Source organism: Myxine glutinosa, chromosome 1, assembly GCF_964187855.1.
Source record: "Myxine glutinosa chromosome 1, kmMyxGlut1.1, whole genome shotgun sequence".
Lineage (NCBI taxonomy): Eukaryota > Metazoa > Chordata > Myxini > Myxiniformes > Myxinidae > Myxine > Myxine glutinosa.
Window position 1 is genome coordinate 341,428,792 of NC_136261.1, and position 21,874 is coordinate 341,450,665.

At 40.1% G+C, this 21,874-nt stretch overlaps 1 protein-coding gene and 1 long non-coding RNA gene across 2 annotated transcripts in view; both read right to left on the bottom strand.

Annotated features, from left to right (window-relative positions):
• The window catches only part of LOC144889486 (uncharacterized), a 497,490-nt gene that overhangs the window by 323,327 nt on the left and 152,289 nt on the right, over positions 1-21,874 (bottom strand). The gene's annotated exons all lie outside the window — the stretch shown is intronic.
• Positions 259-21,874, bottom strand: part of LOC137412827 (uncharacterized) — a 232,703-nt gene continuing 211,087 nt past the window's right edge. The window contains exon 14 of the mRNA XM_068098159.2: positions 259-1,770. Coding sequence (XP_067954260.2) covers positions 469-1,770 — 1,302 coding nt within the window. The 3' untranslated portion in view covers positions 259-468. The remainder of the gene's footprint in view (positions 1,771-21,874) is intronic.

Genomic DNA, 21,874 nt, shown 5'->3' on the forward strand with positions numbered 1-21,874 from the left:
TTTCCCTCTTGTGTCTCTGTCTCTCTCTCTGCCTCTCTCGGTCCTGACCAAGTAGGCGAGGTACACCAGGCTGAATGTGGGGGATCTCTGGGTCGCTCTTTCGAGATCAATTGGTTATCTCTGTGCCGCGGGCTTGTTTGAAAGAACTGTCCAGGGCGATACAACAACAACAACAACCCTTGTCAATAAACTGCTTTAGCAGCACAGATACTCTATAACAGAGTATAGTACATCAGAATCAGAATAGGAAACTGGAAAAAGTCCATGAAGGAGTAAGACCAAGCTTTTATTCACTTTTCAAAATAACATCATAATGTTGCGTGATTTCATCATGTTAAAAAGTGTAAATATTGCCAGAAGTACGGTACATCAAAATAAGTTTTAAAATCGCCTTGTAATGGTTCCATGATATCGCAGATGCAGAGTACAACAGAGTACAATGCAGACCCTACCCATGTCCTTTCAAAGTCACACCAAATCACTGCGGTGCACTGTCATGCCGTAACACTCTGATTTCAGTCTGGGGGTCAGCTTGCATTCCGACGATCCATGTTGTGGTGTACAGTGCTGGTATATGGTGTGCTGTGGGGAATTGTGTTGTTGCGAAGCATCTGGTAGAAATATGTCATGCTGTGGCGGAGTTACTGGCTGTTGTAACAATAAGTATTGTGAGTTGTGCTGTTGTGGTGTTAAGCCATATCTTTTCCCAACAGTTTGTTGCAATGATGTATTTTCTTGAGGCAAAGTACGTTGTCGCAAAGCTTGCTGTTCGACTGCAACATGGTATTGTTTTGGAGAGGCGCAAGCTTGTGGAGGATATTGTTGCGAGTTTGAATTGTACCGTTGCAATGGTTTCTGTTGCGGTTTTTCATTGTATGGTCGTGCCGCTGTTATGTGTTGCAATCGAAATCGCTGCTGTGCCGCAATGTCATTGCGTATTGTCCTGCAGCTTTCTGGATTTAGATGCACTGTGGTGGCATCTTGTTGTACCGATATGTGTTCCGTCATGCCATGCCTCTGGCGCACCATGTGTTCTTGCTGCAACACATGGTACGGCAATGTTTTGTGGTAGGTTGGAGGGATTGTGTTGTGCTGTAGCTTTGTATTGCAATTTGGTGAAGAATGAAGGTGTTGTCGCGAATACTGTTGTGCTGCTAGTTGTTGTTGCGATGTCCTGTTGTGGTGTTGGGATGAGAAATGTTTTGCTTGTTGCTGTGCTGAGGCCTGCCATGGCGAATTGTGCTGTTGTAGTGTTTTGAACGGTTGGACTGAGAAACACCCTGAAGGCTTTTCCTGGTGTATTGAATTGGAGAATTGTGGCGGGTTGTGTTCTCGTGAAGAATGTTGCAGCGGTGTGTGCTGCTGTGCTTTCTCCTCACACGGAATGCTAAAGTAATGTTGTGGAAATATTCTGCGATGTTGCCCATTGGGTGCCTGTATTGGTGTCGAGGAAACTTGTGGAATGAAATCATTTTGCATGATGGACGAACCTCGTTTCAACATCGCCGTGTTATTTTGAAACATGATTTTATGTTGTTTTGCTGCCATGTTACGTTTAGGAAAGACACATTGTTGCAGTCTGGAGTTTTCCTTTGCTCTGGCTTGAGGATGTATTTTATACACTTTTGCTGATGGAGTAAAGCTCTGTTGGTCTGATGGCGAGTGCTGATTCTGCATTTCGCTATGTGACCACAGTGAAGCCTCGCATTGCAGAGAACTCGTTTCTTGTTGTGGGTGAAAGATTTCTGTGGCAGCAGCCATTGGAAAAACCTGAGGTGAGAAAGAGTTAAGACAAGTACAGATACATTCAAAGTACACCGCCCCCATGCAAAATAATTAAATATCCTTCAGCGCGGCTTTGCCGGGGCGCCTCTGGCGCCCGGCAATACCGCCGTGCAGCTCAGAGAGACTGTATTTGGAGGGAGAGGTGTGCAATAATTGATTGATTAATTGCATAATTAAAATCAATAAAAGATCATCATAAAATATTTTCTCAATCAATTTGCTAATAGCATAACGAAACCACTAGTGCTTCATCCAAAGATGCAACTTTTAGGAATTTAATTAAATAAGTCATTAATAATAATAAATAAAAAAAATTAATTTATTAATCGATAAATCAAAAATATCCTTTATAGCCACATCACGTAGTCACCATCATGTACAAATATCCTTGCTCAAATGGTGCCTGCGATATTGCCGAGATGAGAAAGAAAATAAATAAATGACTAATAATGAAAATAAATAAATAATAATCATAATTTTTTTATCAATTGTCTAATAGAATACATGAACCACCACCATTTCATTCAAATCTGTACCTAAAAAAATAAAAAATAAAGTCATTAATCAAATAATTAATCGATTAATTGATCAATCAATAAATCAAAAATAGCCCATACAGCCAAATCACTTGGTCATGGGCATGTCCAAATATCAGCTCCCGAGCTCAAAAGGTGCCTGAGATAATGCCCAGAAGAGAAAGGAAATATATAAGTACTGTTATGTCGGTGGGCAATCACGTGACAGTACTTAATTGATAGATAATAATAAGTAAGTAACTCATCAATAAATTGATTAATCAAAAAACCAAAAATACCGTTTTTGAGAAAATACTCGCTCACTATTGTGCCGAAATTTCAGCTTCCAAGCTCAAAGGATGGCTGAGATATCGCCCGGACAAACAAGAAAGAAAACAAGAAAACAAACAAGTACAGATACATTCAAAGTACACCGCCCCCATGCCAAATAATTAAATATGCCACAGCGCGGCATTGCCGGGGCGCCTCCGGCGCCCGGAAATACCGCAGCGCAGCTCATAGAAACTGCATTGGGAGGGAGAGGTGTACAATAATTGATTGATTAATTGTACAATTAAAATCAATAAAAGATTATCACAAAATATTTTCTTAATCAATTGGCTAATAGCATGACTAAACCACTGGTGCTTCATCCGAATATGTATCTTTTAGAAATTTAATGAAATAAGTCAGGAGTAAAAAATTAAATAATTAATTGATTAATCAATAAATAATTAATCGATTAAATGATTAATCAATAAATCAAAAATATCCTTGATAGCCACATCACTTGGTCACTCTCATGTCCAAATATTAGATTCCTAGCTCAAAAGGTGCCTGAGATATTGGCCAAATGAGAAAGAAAATAAATAAATGATTAATAATGAAAAGAAATAAATAATAATCATTAAAAACTAAATTATTAATCAATTCGGTCATAGAACACATAAACCACCACCATTTCATCAGAATCTGTAACTTAAAAAAAAAAAAAAAATTCAGTCATTAATCGAATAATTAAATAATTAATCGATTAATTGATTAATTGATTAATTAATAAATCAAAAATAGCCTTTGCAGCCAAATCACCTGGTCATTGGCATGTCCAAATATCTGCTTCCTGACTCAAAAGGTGCCTGAGTTAATGGTCAGAAGAGAAAGGAAATTTAATGAATTAAATAAGTACTTTATTAATCGCTAATAATTAAATAACTCCTCAAATAATTATTTTATCAAAAAACAAAACATAATGTTTTTGACATAGGACTTGCTCACTATTGTGCCAAAATTTCAGCTTTCTCGCTCAAAGGATGGCTGAGATATCGCCCGGACAAACAACCAAGAAAACAAACAAACAAACAAACAAACAAACAAGTACAGATATATTCAAAGTACACCGCCCCCATGCAAAATAATTAAATATCCTACAGCGCGGCATTGCCGGGGCGCCTCGGGCCCCCGGCAATGCCGCAGTGTAGCTCATAGAGGCTGCATTGGGAGGGAGAGGTGTACGCTAATTCATTGATTAATTGTAGAATTAAAATCAATAAAAGATTATCACAAAATATTTTCTTAATCAATTAGCTAACAGCCTAACTAAACCACTAGTGCTTCATCCGAAGATGTATCATTTAGAAATTTAATTAAATAAGTCATTCATAAAAAATTAAATAATTAATTGATTAATCATAAATAATTAATCAATTAATCAATAAATAATTTATCGATGAAATAATTAATCAATAAATCAAAAATATCCTTGATAGCCACATCACTTGGTCACTCATGTCCAAATATTATCTTCCGAGCCCAAAAGGTGCCTGAGATATTGGCCAAATGAGAAACAATTAAATAAATGATTAATATAATGAATATAAATAAATAATAATCATTAAAAAATTAAATTGTAAATCAATTCGGTCATAGAACACATAAACCACCACCATTTCATCAGAATCTGTAACTTAAAAAAAAAAAAATTTTAGTCATCAATCGAATAATTAAATAATTCATCGATTAATTGATAAATTGATTAATTAGTAAATCAAAAATAGCCTTTGCAGAGAAATCACCTGGTCATTGGCATGTCCAAATATCAGCTTCCTAACTCAAAAGGTGCCTGAGTTAATGGTCAGAAGAGAAAGGAAATTTGATTAATTAAATAAGTACTTAATTAATCGCTAATAATTAAATAACTCCTCAATTAATTGATTTATCAAAAAACAAAAAATAGCGTTTTTGAGAAAGGACTTGCTCACTATTGTGCCAAAATTTCAGCTTCCTAGCTCAAAGGATGGCTGAGATATCGCCCGGAAAAACAAACAAGAAAGAAAACAAACAAACAAGAAAACAAGAAAACAAGAAAACAACCAGAGTGAAAACTGAGTACTCCCTTTCAGCGTGCGACACTGCCGAGCCCCCTTCGGTGCCTGGCAATGACGTTTTGCAATGCCTGGAGATGGCAGAGGAAAGGTGGGGTGTACAACAACCAGAGTGAAAACTGAGTTCTCCCTTTCAGCGTGCGTCACTGCCGAGCCCCCTTCGGTGCCCGGCAATGACGTTTTGCAATGCCTGGACATGGCATAGGAAAGGTGCGGTGTGCAACAAAAAAGAAAAATAAACAAACAAACAAGAACGAAAGAAAGAAAACAACCAGAGTGAAAACTGAGTACTCCCTTTCAGAGTGCGTCACTGCCGAGCCCCCTTCGGTGCCCGGCAAAGACGTTTTGCAATGCCTGGAGATGGCATAGGAAAGGAGCGGTGAACAACAACCAGGAAAACTGAGTAATCCCTTTCAGCGTGCGTCACTGCCGAGCCCCCTTCGGTGCCCGACAATGACGATTTGCAATGCCTGGAGATGGCACAGGAAAGGAGCGGTGTACAATAACCAGAGTGAAAACTGAGTACTCCCTTTCAGCGTGCGTCACTGCCAAGCCCCCTTCGGTGCCCGGCAATCACGATTTGCAATGCCTGGAGATGGCATCGGAAAGGAGCGGAGTACAATATGGCTAAATGCATGCTGAAACAATTGTAGGGTAAAGATCTTAAAAAAAACAAAAATTAACATTCACCAAAACCGATTTCAAAAATATACCTCCTGTTTTGCCTAGTTCTGCTGTTCTGAACCACACATATCCACCCTCTTGGATAATTTAGAATTGGAACTTTTCTACTGCTTAATATTTATTAAACAATTGCATCTGTTAACGGATTCTGCTACACTTGGTCAACACGTCCAATTTCATCCCTCACACAATTATCGATAAACTTGGTCCTCGGTTTAGGTTGACGTCGTGGTTATATTCTTGAAAACGACGACGCTAAGTGAAACTGGATGAATTTATCCCATCAGAAATAAATGAAATAGGGATGTTAGGCCAAAAGAAATAAATTTCCGGTCTCTGGTCAGCGCGCGCATCGATTTTGACCCTGCACGTCAACAATTTTTTTTTTTTCAAATTCCCAATGGTACCTACAAGAGCGCGCGTCGTCTATATAATATAGAGTACATCATAAATTATAGAGCACATGAGACATAAACAATGCCGTGCTGCCTCAAGTATTCGCGCCTCGCGGGAATTGCGCTGCCGGATCATAACACATGTATATTAAAATAGCGGCTTTGTGAAAACTAGGACAAACATTGTGAGTCAAATTAGTTCTTTTGTGGTCCAAATATTCCGCTTATTTCTGTATCTCTTGTTTGTGGAGTGAAAACTCTTCGACCTATCGGCATTGTATCGTGTGATGCCTCGGCAAGTTTTCTTTATGTGCACGAATCGGTGTGCGATAGGACTCTGACCTCGGGCAGTGCTGATCAATTTGTTCTGGACACAGAACATGCTGAATCGAAGGTCACTGCGATGGTTGGATCGTCCCCCGGCGGATTTTTCCAAGCTATCCCCCTAACCGAACAAGTTAGTGACTGTCTGGAATTTGGGAAGTATTTTAAATTTGTGGTAGACATGCTAGTTGTTCAAAAGAGGACCAATGTTTTTGAACTCATGATGCAGTCTGCCAAAGAAAAATACCTGCTCCGTGCCAGAGACACGACACGAAAAAATGCGAAGTTCGAACTTTACAACTCCATCCTAACGTTCTTGCGTGCCGGTGACCTCAGTTTGAGGAGGGAATACCTACACCTTGGAGAACATTTTATGGGGGTTCTCTGCGATACACTTTGGATGTTAGACCCCCAGAGACCAACCCTGCAACAGCAGCTGTGTGGAGTTCCTCACATTTTTGACTCTGTTATGGGATTTAATGACCCCAGAAAACATAAGCACTTGCCACAGAGACTCAAGCATGATGAATTGGTGACACTATCACAGCAGCTCTTCAACATTTTAGAACAGGTATGAACATCATGATCAAAATCAATATCCTATAAATCCCTAGCTATATATTATGATTTGCCAATACCTGATTCACTGTCTGCTCCAGCTACGTGAGTCAGGCATGCAGCTACGTTACAAGATCTGCATCTTTTTACATGTATAAGTTTTGTCATACACAGAATTTTTACCTGGTATAAAGCTATGTTTTCATACTTGCTTTTCCATCTGCAGATTTGTGAACGTGTATTGAAAAATGTTGTTCATATCTGATCCATATTTCAAACTGACTTTGATCTATACCTAGTTTGTACTGACACTATTTTCATACAGTCCTTCTAGTCTGGAGGCATATCCCCAAAAGTGGCCTAGAAAAGGTGGTAGGGGTACACTCATGTTACAAGCTGGCAACAATGTTTTTCTGAAAGCCCAGACCTCTAGGAACCCAAAAAGTCTTGTTGCCAGCTTGGGAAATGGTTTGGACCAGATTTGTGGCCATTTTTCAAAATGGCCGCCTACATTTTTGGTGTTTTCTAATATTTGAGCTCTAGAACTTATATCTGGCTGTCATAAAGGTCTCTAGGGTTATGACCTTATAACATATAGTCATACAACAATCCTCACCCAAATTGGGGTGCATGGCATATCTATAAGTGGTTTTATTGAAGCAAAAAGGCAAAAATATGCCTGAAAAACGCCTTCATTTTGATTTTGCCAAATCACTAAATTGCATACTGTGAAGTTGTTCTTTGGTCAATTTCTTTCAAAATAGTTTTAAAATTTGCCCAGATCCCTCCTCTTCATTAGCAAATCTTCAGGAATATACCCAAGTTCTCAGAAAATATGTTTTATGCATGATCAGCTACCCCTACCCCCTAAATCACAAAACGTGCCAATTTTCAATATTTCCAGATTCCAACCAATATCATTGTTGTATGACTTTTTCTCATCATGATAGGTCCAAATTAACTTACTCTATGTGATTAGGTGTTAATAAAAATTGAATTTCACACTTTAGTGAAAATCCAAGATGGCTGCCAAATGGCCATAGAATATTTGGTGGCGTGAGACCATAAGACTGCAATTTCATTCAGAGGCACTTCTAAAATGTTCCATTTATACTAAATATATGAGGCACTACTATTCTATAGGTCACATGTATGTGAAAGAGTCTTGATGAGTTGAAGATGTATTATTTTAGAGGGGGACTTTATGTAAAATTTATGTTTTATAACATTTGAATTTCAGGAAAGTAGTGTGGATTTGGAAGTGCCTTGTTTGCGGAGTATATTAGTTCCAACATAGCTGACAAACAAGGCACTTACATAAATGAAGACATAGAAGATTGTAAAATATAAGCTATATTATTTAATGTAAAACAAAAATAAACATACATAACTTGTATACATAATGCAAACATTATTATGTTACACTGATCCAAACAATACAAACGTCAATGCAATGCTTGCACCTTTAAACTAAACAAATATTTGGCACTGAATTAACAAAGTCATACCCAACAAGCTAATCTGGCTATTCATACATAAGTGACAGAATGTGGGATACAGTCATATCATAGACTAGTAATACATTGGTGGAACAGAGCTGAAGCAAGACTAGTTACATTACGTCAAATACAGCCAGCATAGTAACAATATGACATTATGGAATATACTCAAGTTTCCATGCATGTCGTCTAATCACTATCAGAGTCATTGAGGGGGTTCCTGCATAAGTCTGCACATTTGCATGCCAATGTGCACCGCAATCCATTTTTCCTACAGTTGCACCTGCCAGTTAGACATGGACGGGCCTTTGAGGTACATGCACACGTCGCAATTTTGACACATTCTGCTGTGAGCTCTTCCTTGGTCATGAGACGGGGCATCAGCTGGTTGTCCTCAAGGTACCAGCCGGATGTTGTTGGATTGGGGATTCCTGGATTTGGCACATTGGCATTTCGCCACACAAGGGCTTGATGATGTGCCCTTAAAATGTGCTGGTGCAATGCATCCTCTGTTGGTGGCATGTTCTCTGGCTTTTTACCAACTTTTCTGAATTGGGAACATCTCAGCGCCTGGATTTCCTTTGCGTCTCCTTTCGGGTTGTAAAGACGGCAGACAAACTCCTCAGCCCTGTCCATGTCTTCTATTAGGGCACTGACCTGGTAGGCCTTGGGCACCAGACGCCTCAGAGCACTGTAGATGGCCTCATCGTCTGCCTGCTGGAAAGCTCTCGAAAGGTCCTCTGATACCTGATTGATTTCTGCATCAATCTGTACTTCATTTTCATTCAGCCAATGTAGGATCTTCTGCCACAGAATTCGCCATAATGCCTCAAACACAAGCTTGTGGGCACGGATTGTGCGGTTCCATTGTTTCCCGTTGAGGATGTTCTGTGCAGTGTTCTCGCCATACACACCACTTTCTACCAGAATGTTCTTCAAGCCGGAATCTGCCATGTACTGTCCAATAACCTTGGTGAAATTCATTTGAATATGGAAACCACCAAGCATCACCACTAGGTTTTTGCATTTGTCTGGTTTGGCCCACTGCAACATCTTGGCTTTACAGTACAGTTGCTCATCAAAGGTAAGTACTGTATACGTTTGCCCTAGTGCAGCAGTCATCCTTTGGCAGTTTTGAATCACTGTCCAGATGGTGTCAAACTCATGTGCAGGCTCATTGATTATCGGCATAGGCCCTACTGTAGTCTTTGCTGGATTCACATCAGACACACGCTGGTTAAATGCTGTCCAGCCTGGAACATGCTGGTCCTCGGTGTGAGACTGACGTGCAAGGAGCCATGACACATCTATGGCCATAGCCTCAGAGATAACCTGGGCATCCGATTCCATATACCAATCAGCTTTCACAGCTACTGGAAATGTTGCTTCGGGTTTCTGGGTGCCCATGCCTGAAGGTTGAATCTCATTGAAATGCTCTGGCACAGTTACAGATCTGCTACTGCTTGACTTGACATCAGGTGCAATGGTCTTTTCGCCAGGTATGCTTCTTCGAAAGGCAGCAGACTGTGAGGCATGAAAGGAGCCTTGACCGTCAAGGGTCTCCTCTATGATGTCAATGTTATCATTAGCATATCTGATGTATCCTTGGTAGGTAGCTTGTGCAAAATTCAGGGGTATTATTGTGTTGTTTTGCTCAACATATCTGGCCAAGACAGAGTTTGCAAGGGCAGTGTCAGCTCTTCTTACAGTTTCATAACTAACACCATGTCCTGCAGCATGCATTAGTTGCACCAAGTCCTTGGACCTTGTTGCTTGGTGAACAGTGAGAGCTAGCCCTAGTTGCTTTGGTGTCTGCTTTCTGCCACCAGATGCCAAACATACTATGTCCTGTGCTATGCTCAAAATCCTTTTGCTTTCTCCATCATCATCACCTTCGGAGGTCCCTTCAGAATCTTCAAATATGCTGTCACAATCACACAGCAGGCGTAGGAAAATGTAAAGGCTTTCAGGAACCACCTTCTGTGCACTTTCAGTGTTGATGTCTCCAATATCTGAGTGTCCTGGCATTGTCTTGATGTCATTTCTCATTTTGACTGCCACTCTGTAAAGCCAACTCAAGAGTTCCTTGTCCTTTGTTTCGGCTGAGAAAGATGGAATGTGCTGGGAGGTTTCATCAGAATCTTGTATCTCACTTTGTTCTAGCTCATCTGCCATCTCTGCTAAGTTCTGAACAACAATACCTGTTTGAATTAGTGGGAAGACTAGAAGTGAATCCTGTTGATTCATGGACTGTACAAAATCTGCCCTATCTCCTAATACCCTTTTGACTTTGTTCTTGAATGCTTTGTAACTCTGTCGGTCACATTGCTCCACACAGACACTGAAGTCTCTTCTCATCATGTAACAGTATTGGTGCCAGATGGTTTTCATGGTATAGATGTCTCCTCCAGACAGCCCAGCATCCACCTCCTCGATCATTTTGTTGAAACAAACATCTGGTGGATATTCTGGGCCTTCTTCTACCACAGTTGACTCAGACTTCCTCCTGAAGGTTACATAACAAGGAAGGTGGTACTTCCCTTCAGCAGCTATTAGGTCACTTATTCCTGCCAACCGGCATCTCATAATCTTGTTCTTTTGAGCATCATTTAGTATTCTGTCTGAGGTCTCTAAAGTGGCTACATTCCTCAATTGCTTTCCTGCCTTATCCTCCTGACAGAAAATACATTTGTCCCAGGACACTGAAGCAACTGATGCTTTAGAAGAGGGGCGAATGCATGTAGATGGTTGGTCACACGAGTCCTTTGCTTCCTTTTCATGCCGATTTTTCAGTCTCTCAATATGGTTGGCATGTGTAAACTTTGAATAACAGCCCCTGTGCCATACTATGTGTTCTTTTTCATCATCAAGGTCAATACTCTGTATTCTGTCAAGTGTTGAGATGTACTCATGGTCATGGTATTTCTGTCTCGTAATCACACAGTCTTTAAAGCGTTCGAGACCAACATCTGTGGGCTTGGTTGTCTTTTCATTTTTTCTGTTGCCTTGGCAAATGAAGCATGTGCTCCAGTCGATGTCCAGTGCAACTGATTCTCTCTTCCGTCTCCCACCTATCACAGCTACAGGTTCCATCTTCATTCATATCTGGAAAGAGACAAAGACTATGTCTACCACAACACTGAAAGCTATTTACAGCACATGCAACAAGCAATATGTTATAGTACATTGTTAACACAACAATTATGTTAAAATGATGATTCGGGCAGGACCTGAGGAAGGATACAAAGGAAAGCATCATTATTGCAATATATTATGTCTCAAAAATGTGTTGGTATCAAATGGTAGACTGCATTACCTTAACTTAACGTCATAATGTGAAATATTATATTTTATTGGCCATTTGGCAGCCATCTTGGATTTTCACTAAAGTGTGAAATTCAATTTTTATTAACACCTAATCACATAGAGTAAGTTAATTTGGACCTATCATGATGAGAAAAAGTCATACAACAATGATATTGGTTGGAATCTGGAAATATTGAAAATTGGCACGTTTTGTGATTTAGGGGGTAGGGGTAGCTGATCATGCATAAAACATATTTTCTGAGAACTTGGGTATATTCCTGAAGATTTGCTAATGAAGAGGAGGGATCTGGGCAAATTTTAAAACTATTTTGAAAGAAATTGACCAAAGAACAACTTCACAGTATGCAATTTAGTGATTTGGAAAAATCAAAATGAAGGCGTTTTTCAGGCATATTTTTGCCTTTTTGCTTCAATAAAACCACTTATAGATATGCCATGCACCCCAATTTGGGTGAGGATTGTTGTATGACTATATGTTATAAGGTCATAACCCTAGAGACCTTTAAGACAGCCAGATATAAGTTCTAGAGCTCAAATATTAGAAAACACCAAAAATGTAGGCGGCCATTTTGAAAAATGGCCACAAATCTGGTCCAAACCATTTCCCAAGCTGGCAACAAGACTTTTTGGGTTCCTAGAGGTCTGGGCTTTCAGAAAAACATTGTTGCCAGCTTGTAACATGAGTGTACCCCTACTGTCACATTTCCTGGAAGTGCCTCCAGACTATTCTAAATAGGGATCAGTGCTGGTGGTTTAAGTCACCCAACATGATCAACAATACATCACAGGTGAGAGGTATTGGGTATCTTGAAAATGCTGCTACCTTGCCTACTTGTAGAAATAGCATAACAAGGTATTCACACCATGTTTGTCTTACAAAAAAAAACACTTGTTTACCAACCATGCAAGTCAGTCTATAATATGCTGGAAGAACTTAATGATTTTCAGAATAAATACATTTTTAAACAAGTACAGAAACATTCAAAGTACACCGCCCCCATGCCATATAATTAAATATCCTACAGCACGGCATTGCCGGGGCACCTCAGGCGCCCGTCAATACCGCAGTGCAGCTCATAGAGACTGCATTGGGAGGGAGAGGTGTACAATAATTGATTGATTAATTGTAAAATTAAAATCAATAAAAGATTATCACAAAATATTTTCTTAATCAATTGGCTGATAGCATAACTAAACCACCAGTGCTTCATCCGAAGATGTATCTTTTAGAAATTTAATTAAATAAGTCATTAATAAAAAATTTAATAGTTAATTGATTAATCAATAAATAATTAATCGATTAATCAATAAATAATTAATCGATTAAATGATTAACCAATAAATCAAAAATATCCTTGATGGCCACATCACTTGGTCACTGTCATGTCCAAATATTAGTTTCCCAGCTCAAAAGGTGCCTGAGATATTGGCCAAATGAGAAAGAAAATAAATAAATGATTAATAATGAAAGTAAATAAATAATAATCATGATGAAATAAAATTATTAATCAATTCGGTCACAGAACACATAAACCACCACCATTTCATCAGAATCTGGAACTGATTTTTTTTTTTTTTAGTAATTAATCGAAAAATTAAATAATTAATCGATTCATTGATTAATTAATAAATCAAAAATAGCCTTTGTAGCCAAATCACCTGGTCATTGGCATGTCCAAATATCAGCTTCCTAACTCAAAAGGTGCCTGAGTTAATGGTCAGAAGAGAAAGGAAATTTGATTAATTAAATAAGTACTAAATTAACCACTAATAATTAAATAACTCCTCAATTAATTGATTTATCAAAAAACAAAAAATACTATTTTTGTCAAAGGACTTGCTCACTATTGTGTCGAAATTTCAGCTTCCTAGCTCAAAGGATGGCTGAGATATCACTCGGACAAACAAACAAACAAGAAAACAAGAAAGAAAACAAGTACACATACATTCAAAGTACACCGCCCCCATGCCAAATAATTAAATATCCTTCAGCCTCCGGCGCCCGGCAATACCGCAGTGCAGCTCATCGAGGCTGCTTTGGGAGGGAGAGGTGTACGCTAATTCATTGATTAATTGTATAATTAAAATCAATAAAAGATTATCACAAATTATTTTCTTAATCAATTGGCTAAGAGCATAACTAAACCACTCGTGCTTCATCCGAAGATGTATCTTTTAGAAATTTAATTAAAGAAGTCATTAATAAAAAATTAAATAATTAATTGATTCAGCAATAAATAATCAATCGATTAAATGATTAATCAATAAATCAAAAATATCCTTGATAGCCACATCACTTGGTCACTGTCATGTCCAAATATTAGCTTCCCAGCTCAAAAGGTGCCTGAGATATTGGCCAAATGAGAAAGAAAATAAATAAATGATTAATAATGAAAATAAATAAATAATAATCATGAAAAAATTAAATTATTAATCAATTCGGTCACAGAACACATAAACCACCACCATTTCATCAGAATCTGTAACTGAATTTTTTTATTTTTTTTAGTAATGAATCGAATAATTAAATAATTAATCGATTAATTAATGAATCAATAAATCAAAAATATCCTTGATAGCCACATCACTTGGTCACTCATGTCCAAATATTAGCTTCCGAGCTCAAAAGGTGCCTGAGATATTGGCCAAATGAGAAAGAAAATAAATAAATGATTAATTATGAAAATAAATAAATAATAATCATAAAAAAATTAAATTATTTATCAATTCGGTCAGAGAACACATAAACCACCACCATTTCATCAGAATCTGTAACTTTAAAAAAAAAAGTTTTTTAGTCATTAATCGAATAATTAAATAATTAATCGATTAATTGACTGATTGATTAATTAATAAATCAAAATAGCCTTTGCAGCCAAATGACCTGGTCATTGGCATGTCCAAATATCAGCTTCCTAACTCAAAAATCTCGCGAGATCACGTCTTTTCGAAGCTGTTCCATGCGCTCACGCTTTCGAAGCTAAGTGATCTTTCACATTTGTGTTTTTGTCGTATCTTTATCTTTCTTTCGGTGCATGTACCTGTTGGGGTGACTTTAATAGGTTTCTCGGTGTTGGTTTTTCATACCTGTGTACAGAATCGTCGGTTTTTTCGTATCGTATATTCTGAGGCCTAGTGTAGTACTAGAAGGCTACCATGTCCTCAGACCTTGGCTTGAGGCTTTTGTTTTTGTCTCAGCGGTTCTTCGATCGCACTGCAACTACTTACAGTCTCTGTTTTTCACGGTCTTTTCACCCATACTCCCTTGTTTTAAAATCTCAAAAAAAAAAAATAAATAAATTTTCCTTCCCTGTTCTTATCCGCTTGTGCGTTCTTATTTGTTCTTTCGTTCTTCGTTCTTTTGCTCTTTCGTTCTTCGTTATTTGTTCTTTCGTTCTTCGACCACGTTGTTCGAGATCACGTGATCAAGTTGTTAATACATGTTTCATCTGTCCCCTGAAGAACTTTATTATTATGTCATATTCTATAACACTTTTTCCGACTTCTTCTATAAAAGGATGCATTCGACTTGCTCACCAATTCTATTCATTCAAAAAAAAAATTCCATCTCTTACAGTGCATCTTTCATTCATTCCCTAAACTCTCCAGAACTCCACCCATCCTTCAGCGTCCTCAAACGTATTTTTGACTCGAATGTCTCAAGAAACTCATTTTTCAATAAATGTTCGTTTCCCATAAATCGTACACTTTTCAAAATCCAATCACACCCCTCCCCTCCAAATCTTCCCCATCACCCATCTCTGTCAAATCTTCCCCTTGCCCCTCCCCCCCAAATCTTCCCAAACACCCATCCCTTTCAAATCTCCCCCCCTGCCCCTTCCCTCCTAAACTCCCCCCACACCCCTCCCCTCCGAGACTCTTCTCACTCCTCCCCTCCTAGACTCCCCTCTCACCCCTCCTCCTCAAAGCGTCCTCCCCGCTTCTTCCCCCTTCCAACTTTCACCTTCATCTTCCTCAACCTTCTGCCTCACTCTTCCCCCTCCTCAAATAACACCTCACTGCGCCTCACCCAAACACCATCAAACCTTTTGTGCGCCCCATTCTTCCCTTTCTCCAAGCTATTCTGTAATCTCTGACACAACTGCAACAGCTCTCCCTACCTCTTCCTCCTCTTCCACATCCTGCCCTACCGCTCCCCCCCCCCCCCCTGTTCTGTATCCGATGCTCCCCCTTCCTCTTCCTTAACAGTATGGACCTCAAACATCCGGGGCCTTCGCTCAAACTTAACTGATCTCTCCATACAGGTTGCTTCTGACAAACCAGACGTGATCTGCTTAACAGAAACCTTCCTCCTTCATGATGTCTCTGATTCCTTGGTATCTCTCCCAGGTTACTCCCTCCTCCGGTATGATAGACCTGAGCCTCGTCCTGGAGGTGGGGTTGCTATCTTTATAGAAAACTCTCTTCCTCACTCGCCCTGCACTGCCCTCTCTCCACCTCACCCCCAGGAATACCTTAGGCTTCGGCTTCCCCTTCGCTCCCACCTTTTGTTCATATGCGTGTTGTACCGTCCACCAAACAGTGATGACTCCATCTACATCTCGCTGTCTGATAATATGGACCAACTTCTATCTACCCATCCCAACTCTCTCTTCCTCATATGTGGTGATTTCAACTGTCACCATGCCAGTTGGCTGGGGGTGGGTACCACTCTCACCAGCCATGGCTCTTCAGCAAAGGACTTCTGTGACTCACTGGGACTGACACAATCTGTCAATTTCCCAACCCGGATCTCAGTCAACGGAGAATCTTCTCTTCTGGACTTGGTTATGACTAACTTCCCTGAAAATGTCTGCTGCCCTTCTTCTGCTCCAATCGGCTCTTCTGATAATGTGCTTGTTGAAGTGGACATCTCTCTGACCATTTTCAGAGAGCCTCCTCAACGTCGACGAGTCTGGCATTTCACTCAGGCCAACTGGCACGGTCTTCAAGCAGCCATCAATCATCTGGACTGGTCTCCCATCTCTACTGCCTCTGACATCAACTCATCCTGGGAATTCTTCCAAAGTAAATTGCTCTCTCTCATGCACAGATTTATCCCTTCTCGTCTTCAGTTGTCATACCCTTCCTCCCGTCCATGGTACATGGAATCTTGTGGTGAGGCTATTGCCCAGAAACAACTTGCTTTCGTCTCCTGGAAAGCAAATCCAACGGAAGGAAATCTCATTTCCTTTCACAAAGCCCGAAACAAGTGTGTGTCCACCCTCAGGAGAGCCAGGAAACAATATCTCTCCGTCCTCAGGACCGAACTCTCTTATCTGTCTCCCTCTTCCAAATCCTGGTGGCGTCTGGTAAAATCTGTTTCTGGTGTTTGTTCCCCCTCCATCCTCTCCCTCACCTTAAATGGCCACACGGCTGACTCCGCACGTGAAAAAGCTGAATGCCTCAACTCTGTATTTGCCTCTAAATCTTGTGTCCCAAACCCATCCCTCTCTGTACCCACCGTACCCAGTCGTACCCAGCTGCTCCTGGACTCTGTGTCCTTTCCTCCTGACAAGGTGGAAAAGTTTCTGTCAACCCTCGACTCTGATTCTGCAACTGGACCTGACGGCATCAGCCCACGGGTCCTAAAATCATGTTCTTCCGCTCTTTCACTCCCTCTCTCTGTTCTCTTCACCCTCTCTTTTGCTCAAGGTCATCTTCCATCTGCTTGGAAATCTGCCAACATCACCGCTTTGCACAAAAAAGGTGTAAAAACAGATCCCAGCAACTACAGACCAATCAGCCTTCTCCCAATTATCAGCAAAGTCATGGAATCCATCATTGCTTCAGATATGAAATCTTTCCTCTTCTCCAATGGCTTGATCTCTGATCATCAATTTGGTTTCAGACCTGGAAACTCCACTCTGGACATGCTGTTTCTGCTTTCTCAACAATGGATGGAGGTCCTCAATGCCAAACAGGAAATTAGAGCAGTCTCCCTTGACATATCACATGCCTTCGATACGGTCTGGCACCCCGCTCTGCTCACCAAACTCTCCTCTTTTGGTATCCATGGAAATCTCCACGCATGGCTGGCGGACTTCCTCTCTAGTCGTAGTCAACATGTGGCCCTGAATGGGTTTCTCTCATCTCCTCTTCCTGTTCAGGCTGGAGTTCCCCAAGGCAGTGTTCTGGGCCCTGTGCTTTTTCTGGTCTTCATCAATGATCTCTCTGACTCTCTTGAAAATCCTCTCTATCTCTTTGCTGATGACTCTACTCTCTGTCGCTCCATTCTTCATCCCTCAGATCGGCAGTCTGCAGCCTCCTCACTCTCTGCAGACCTTGACAAAATCACAGACTGGGCAAACAAGTGGAACATGTCTTTCAATCCTGACAAATCTCACACTCTTACGATGTCTCTCCGAAAAGACCGACTGGACAACCCTCCCATCCACTTTCTGAATAATCCTCTCCAAGAAGTTCTGCTCAAAAACTCAAGCTTTTGGGTCTCACTATCTACCATGATCTTTCCTGGAAAAACCACATTTCAAATCTGGCCTCCAAAGCCAGTCGCCGACTGGGCATCCTCCGTCGTGCGAAGTCCTTCCTTGGCACACCTGAGCTCCTCACCACATACAAGGCTTTCATCCGCAGCTCAATGGAATACTGCTCTCCCCTCTGGGCTGGTGCTCCTGCCTCACACCTAGCTCGCCTTCGCGCTGTTGAAACCAAAGCATTCAGAATCATTGGAATCTCCCGCGATGAAGCTAACTCCAAGGGCCTCTCACTCACTCACCGCAGGCAGGTTGGTGGTCTTTCCGTCTTCTACCGACTCCTCTCTGGCCTTGCCCCCCCCAGCTCTCTCTGGGCTCTGTCCCGCAAATATTCCTACAGGTCGCACAAGATCTGCCTGCAACCCTCTTTTGGTTAAACTGCCAAAATCAAGACTCTCTGCTCACCTTCACTCCTTCATTCCTCTTTTCTCCCACCTCTGGAACAAACTCCCTCACTCTCTTCAATCCCACTCCACCCTCCAAGACTTTAAAACAGCTGTTCACCACCATCTCTTATCTTCCCCCATCCAAAACCGTGATCTTTTCTACCCCCGCTAATTTCACCCCAATTACACTTTTTGAAATACCAACTTCTGTCCTGGAAGTCCTTGGTGTCCTTGTGCTTTATACTTCTCCCTCCCCCCCCCCCTTCCCATGCCTCCTCCCCCCGGGCCCTCTCCCTTCCACACATCTCCCTGCTCTCGGATGTTGTGTTTGTGTGCTTCCCCTTTTCTCCCCATCTTGTCTTCCGCTCCCTCTTTTTGTGTATTTCGTTTGTCTTGTCGATTTGTTTGTGAAGTAAATGTTAGCTCTTTCACGAGCCTCGATTCAGTATACAAAAAAAAAGAAAAAAAGAAAAAAAAAAGGTGCCTGAGTTCATGGTCAGAAGAGAAAGAAAATTTAATTAAATAAATAAGTACTGAATTAATCGCTAATAATTAAATAACTCCTCAATTAATTGATGAATCAAAAAACAAAAAATAGCGTTTTTGACAAAGGACTTGCTCACTACTGTACCGAAATTTCAGCTTCCAAGCTCAAAGGATGGCTGAGATATCGTCCGGACAAACAAACAAGAAAACAAGAAAACAAGAAAGCAAGAAAGAAAACAACCAGAGTGAAAACTGAGTACTCCCTTTCAGCGTGCGTCACTGCCGAGCCCCCTTCGGTGCCCAGCATTGACGATTTGCAATGCCTGGAGATGGCATAGGAAAGGTGCGGTGTACAACAAGTACAGATACATTCAAAGTACACCGCCCCATGCCAAATAATTAAATATCCTACAGCGCGGCAATCCCACAGTGCAGCTCATAGAGGCTGCATTGGGAGGGAGAGGTGTACGCTAATTGATTGATTAATTGTAGAATTAAAATCAATAAAAGATTATCACAAAATATTTTCTTAATCAATTGGCTAATAGCCTAACTAAACCCCTCGTGCTTCATCCGAAGATATATCTTTTAGAAATTTAATTAAGTAAGTCATTACTAAAAAATTAAATAATTAATTGATTAATCAATAAATAATTAATCAATCAATCAATAAATAATTAATCGATTAAATAATTAATCAATAAATCAAAAATATCCTTGATAGCCACATCACTTGGTCACTCATGTCCAAATATTAGCTTCCGAGCCCAAAAGGTGCCTGAGATATTGGCCAAATGAGAAAGAAATTAAATAAATGATTAATAATGAATATAAATAAATAATAATCATTAAAAAATTAAATTATTAATCAATTCGGTCATAGAACACATAAACCACCACCATTTCATCAGAATCTGTAACTAAAAAAAAATTTTTTAGTCATCAATCGAATAATTAAATAATTAATCGATTAACTGATTGATTAATTAATAAATCAAAAATAGCCTTTGCAGTCAAATCACCTGGTCATTGGCATGTCCAAATATCAGCTTCCTAACTCAAAAGGTGCCTGAGTTAATGGTCAGAAGAGAAAGGAAATTTGATTAATTAAATAAGTACTTAATTAAACGCTAATAATTAAATAACTCCTCAATTAATTGATTTATCAAAAAACAAAAAATAGCGTTTTTGAGAAAGGACTTGCTCACTATTGTGCCAAAATTTCAGCTTCCTAGCTCAAAGGATGGCTGAGATATCGCCCGGAAAAACAAACACGAAAGAAAACAAACAAACAAGAAAACAAACAAACAAGAAAACAAGAAAACAAGAAAACAACCAGAGTGAAAACTGAGTACTCCCTTTCAGCGTGCGTCACTGCCGAGCCCCCTTCGGTGCCCGGCAATGACGATTTGCAATGACGATTTGCAATGCCTGGAGATGGCATAGGAAAGGAGCGGTGTACAACAACCAGAGTGAAAACTGAGTACTCCCTTTCAGCGTGCGTCACTGCCGAGCCCCCTTCGGTGCCCGGCAATCACGATTTGCAATGCCTGGAGATGGTATCGGAAAGGAGCGGAGTACAATATGGCTAAATGCATGCTGAAACAATTGTAGGGTAAAGATCTAAAAAAAAAAAAACATTAACATTCACCAAAACCGATTTCAAAAATATACCTCCTGTTTTGCCTAGTTCTGCTGTTCTGAACCACACATATCCACCCTCTTGGATAATTTAGAATTGGAACTTTTCTACTGCTTAATATTTATTAAACAATTGCATCTGTTAACGGATTCTGCTACACTTGGTCAACACGTCCAATTTCATCCCTCGCACAATTATCGATAAACTTGGTCCTCGGTGTAGGTTGACGTCGTGGTTATATTCTTGAAAACGACGACGCTAAGTGAAACTGGATGAATTTATCCCATCAGAAATAAATGAAATAGGTATGTTTAGGTTCCTTCACCCCCACATCCGTTAATACATCACATTTAAGTAAATTCGCGCTTGTCACTGTTTATATATTCTGTTTTGTACATTGTAATGCAGTACTGTTAATAAATGTAAAATAAAGGACAAAAAAAATCACCCTTGAGTACAATAAAACAATCTACTGGTGGAGAGTGAGAGGGTGGTGAGTCACTGAGACCCGGCGGGTTCTCACCCTTCCCCAGCTGAATCGAGGTCTCCTCTGACAGATGACGTATTAGGGAATTATGGTTAAATAATCACAACGTTCCTTGAAGCCATGGTATCTAATTATTATAGACATTATAACGAAACAACGTTAACCGGGACGACGTTGAGCGAAGACACCCTATAATAGCAGAATACCCACCGTTTGGGTGGGTAGAGTTTGCGCGTTATTTGCTGAAAGCACTATAGTCTCTGTTTTGCAAGAATAATATAGATGTTTGCGTGGTGTGTGTCGAAAAGGTCTAAAGGGTCTAAACTAAAGGGTATTTTCCAATAGTAGTTTGGGTTTAAAGGGTGTAATGAGTTGAAAAGGGTCTATACTCTATACAGTCTAATCTCTATAGTACGTAAATGTCTGAATGCTCTAAAGATATCTAAAGGGATCTGAAGTGTCTAAAAAGTTCTAAGTGGTCTAAAGATCTAAAGCTCTAAATGATCAAGGGTCCAAACATGTCTAACATGTCTGAAGGGTGAAAGGGGATGAAAGCGTGTTAAGGTCGAAGTGATCTAAAGGGAGTCAAGGGATTTAAGGTTTAAAGGTCTGACGGGTCGAGTAGTCAGGTTCGCTATGTTAACAAATAAAATTTCGTTCAAAATTTTGGGAGATTAGCAAACCTGTACATTTTTGGAATCAGAGCATGGAGAATCCGAAAATCAATGTTGGCATTTGCACAGACACCTGCATGGCCGCCATTTTGGATTTTCAAAATGGCCGCCATAAAATACATACTTTGCGCTATCTCGGCTTCTAGTCAACCTAGAAACTTAATTAAATATGCTAATCCTATGTTTTCTAGGTCAAGGAATCCAATAAAGGCCTCAAAATAGTGCTCAGGATTA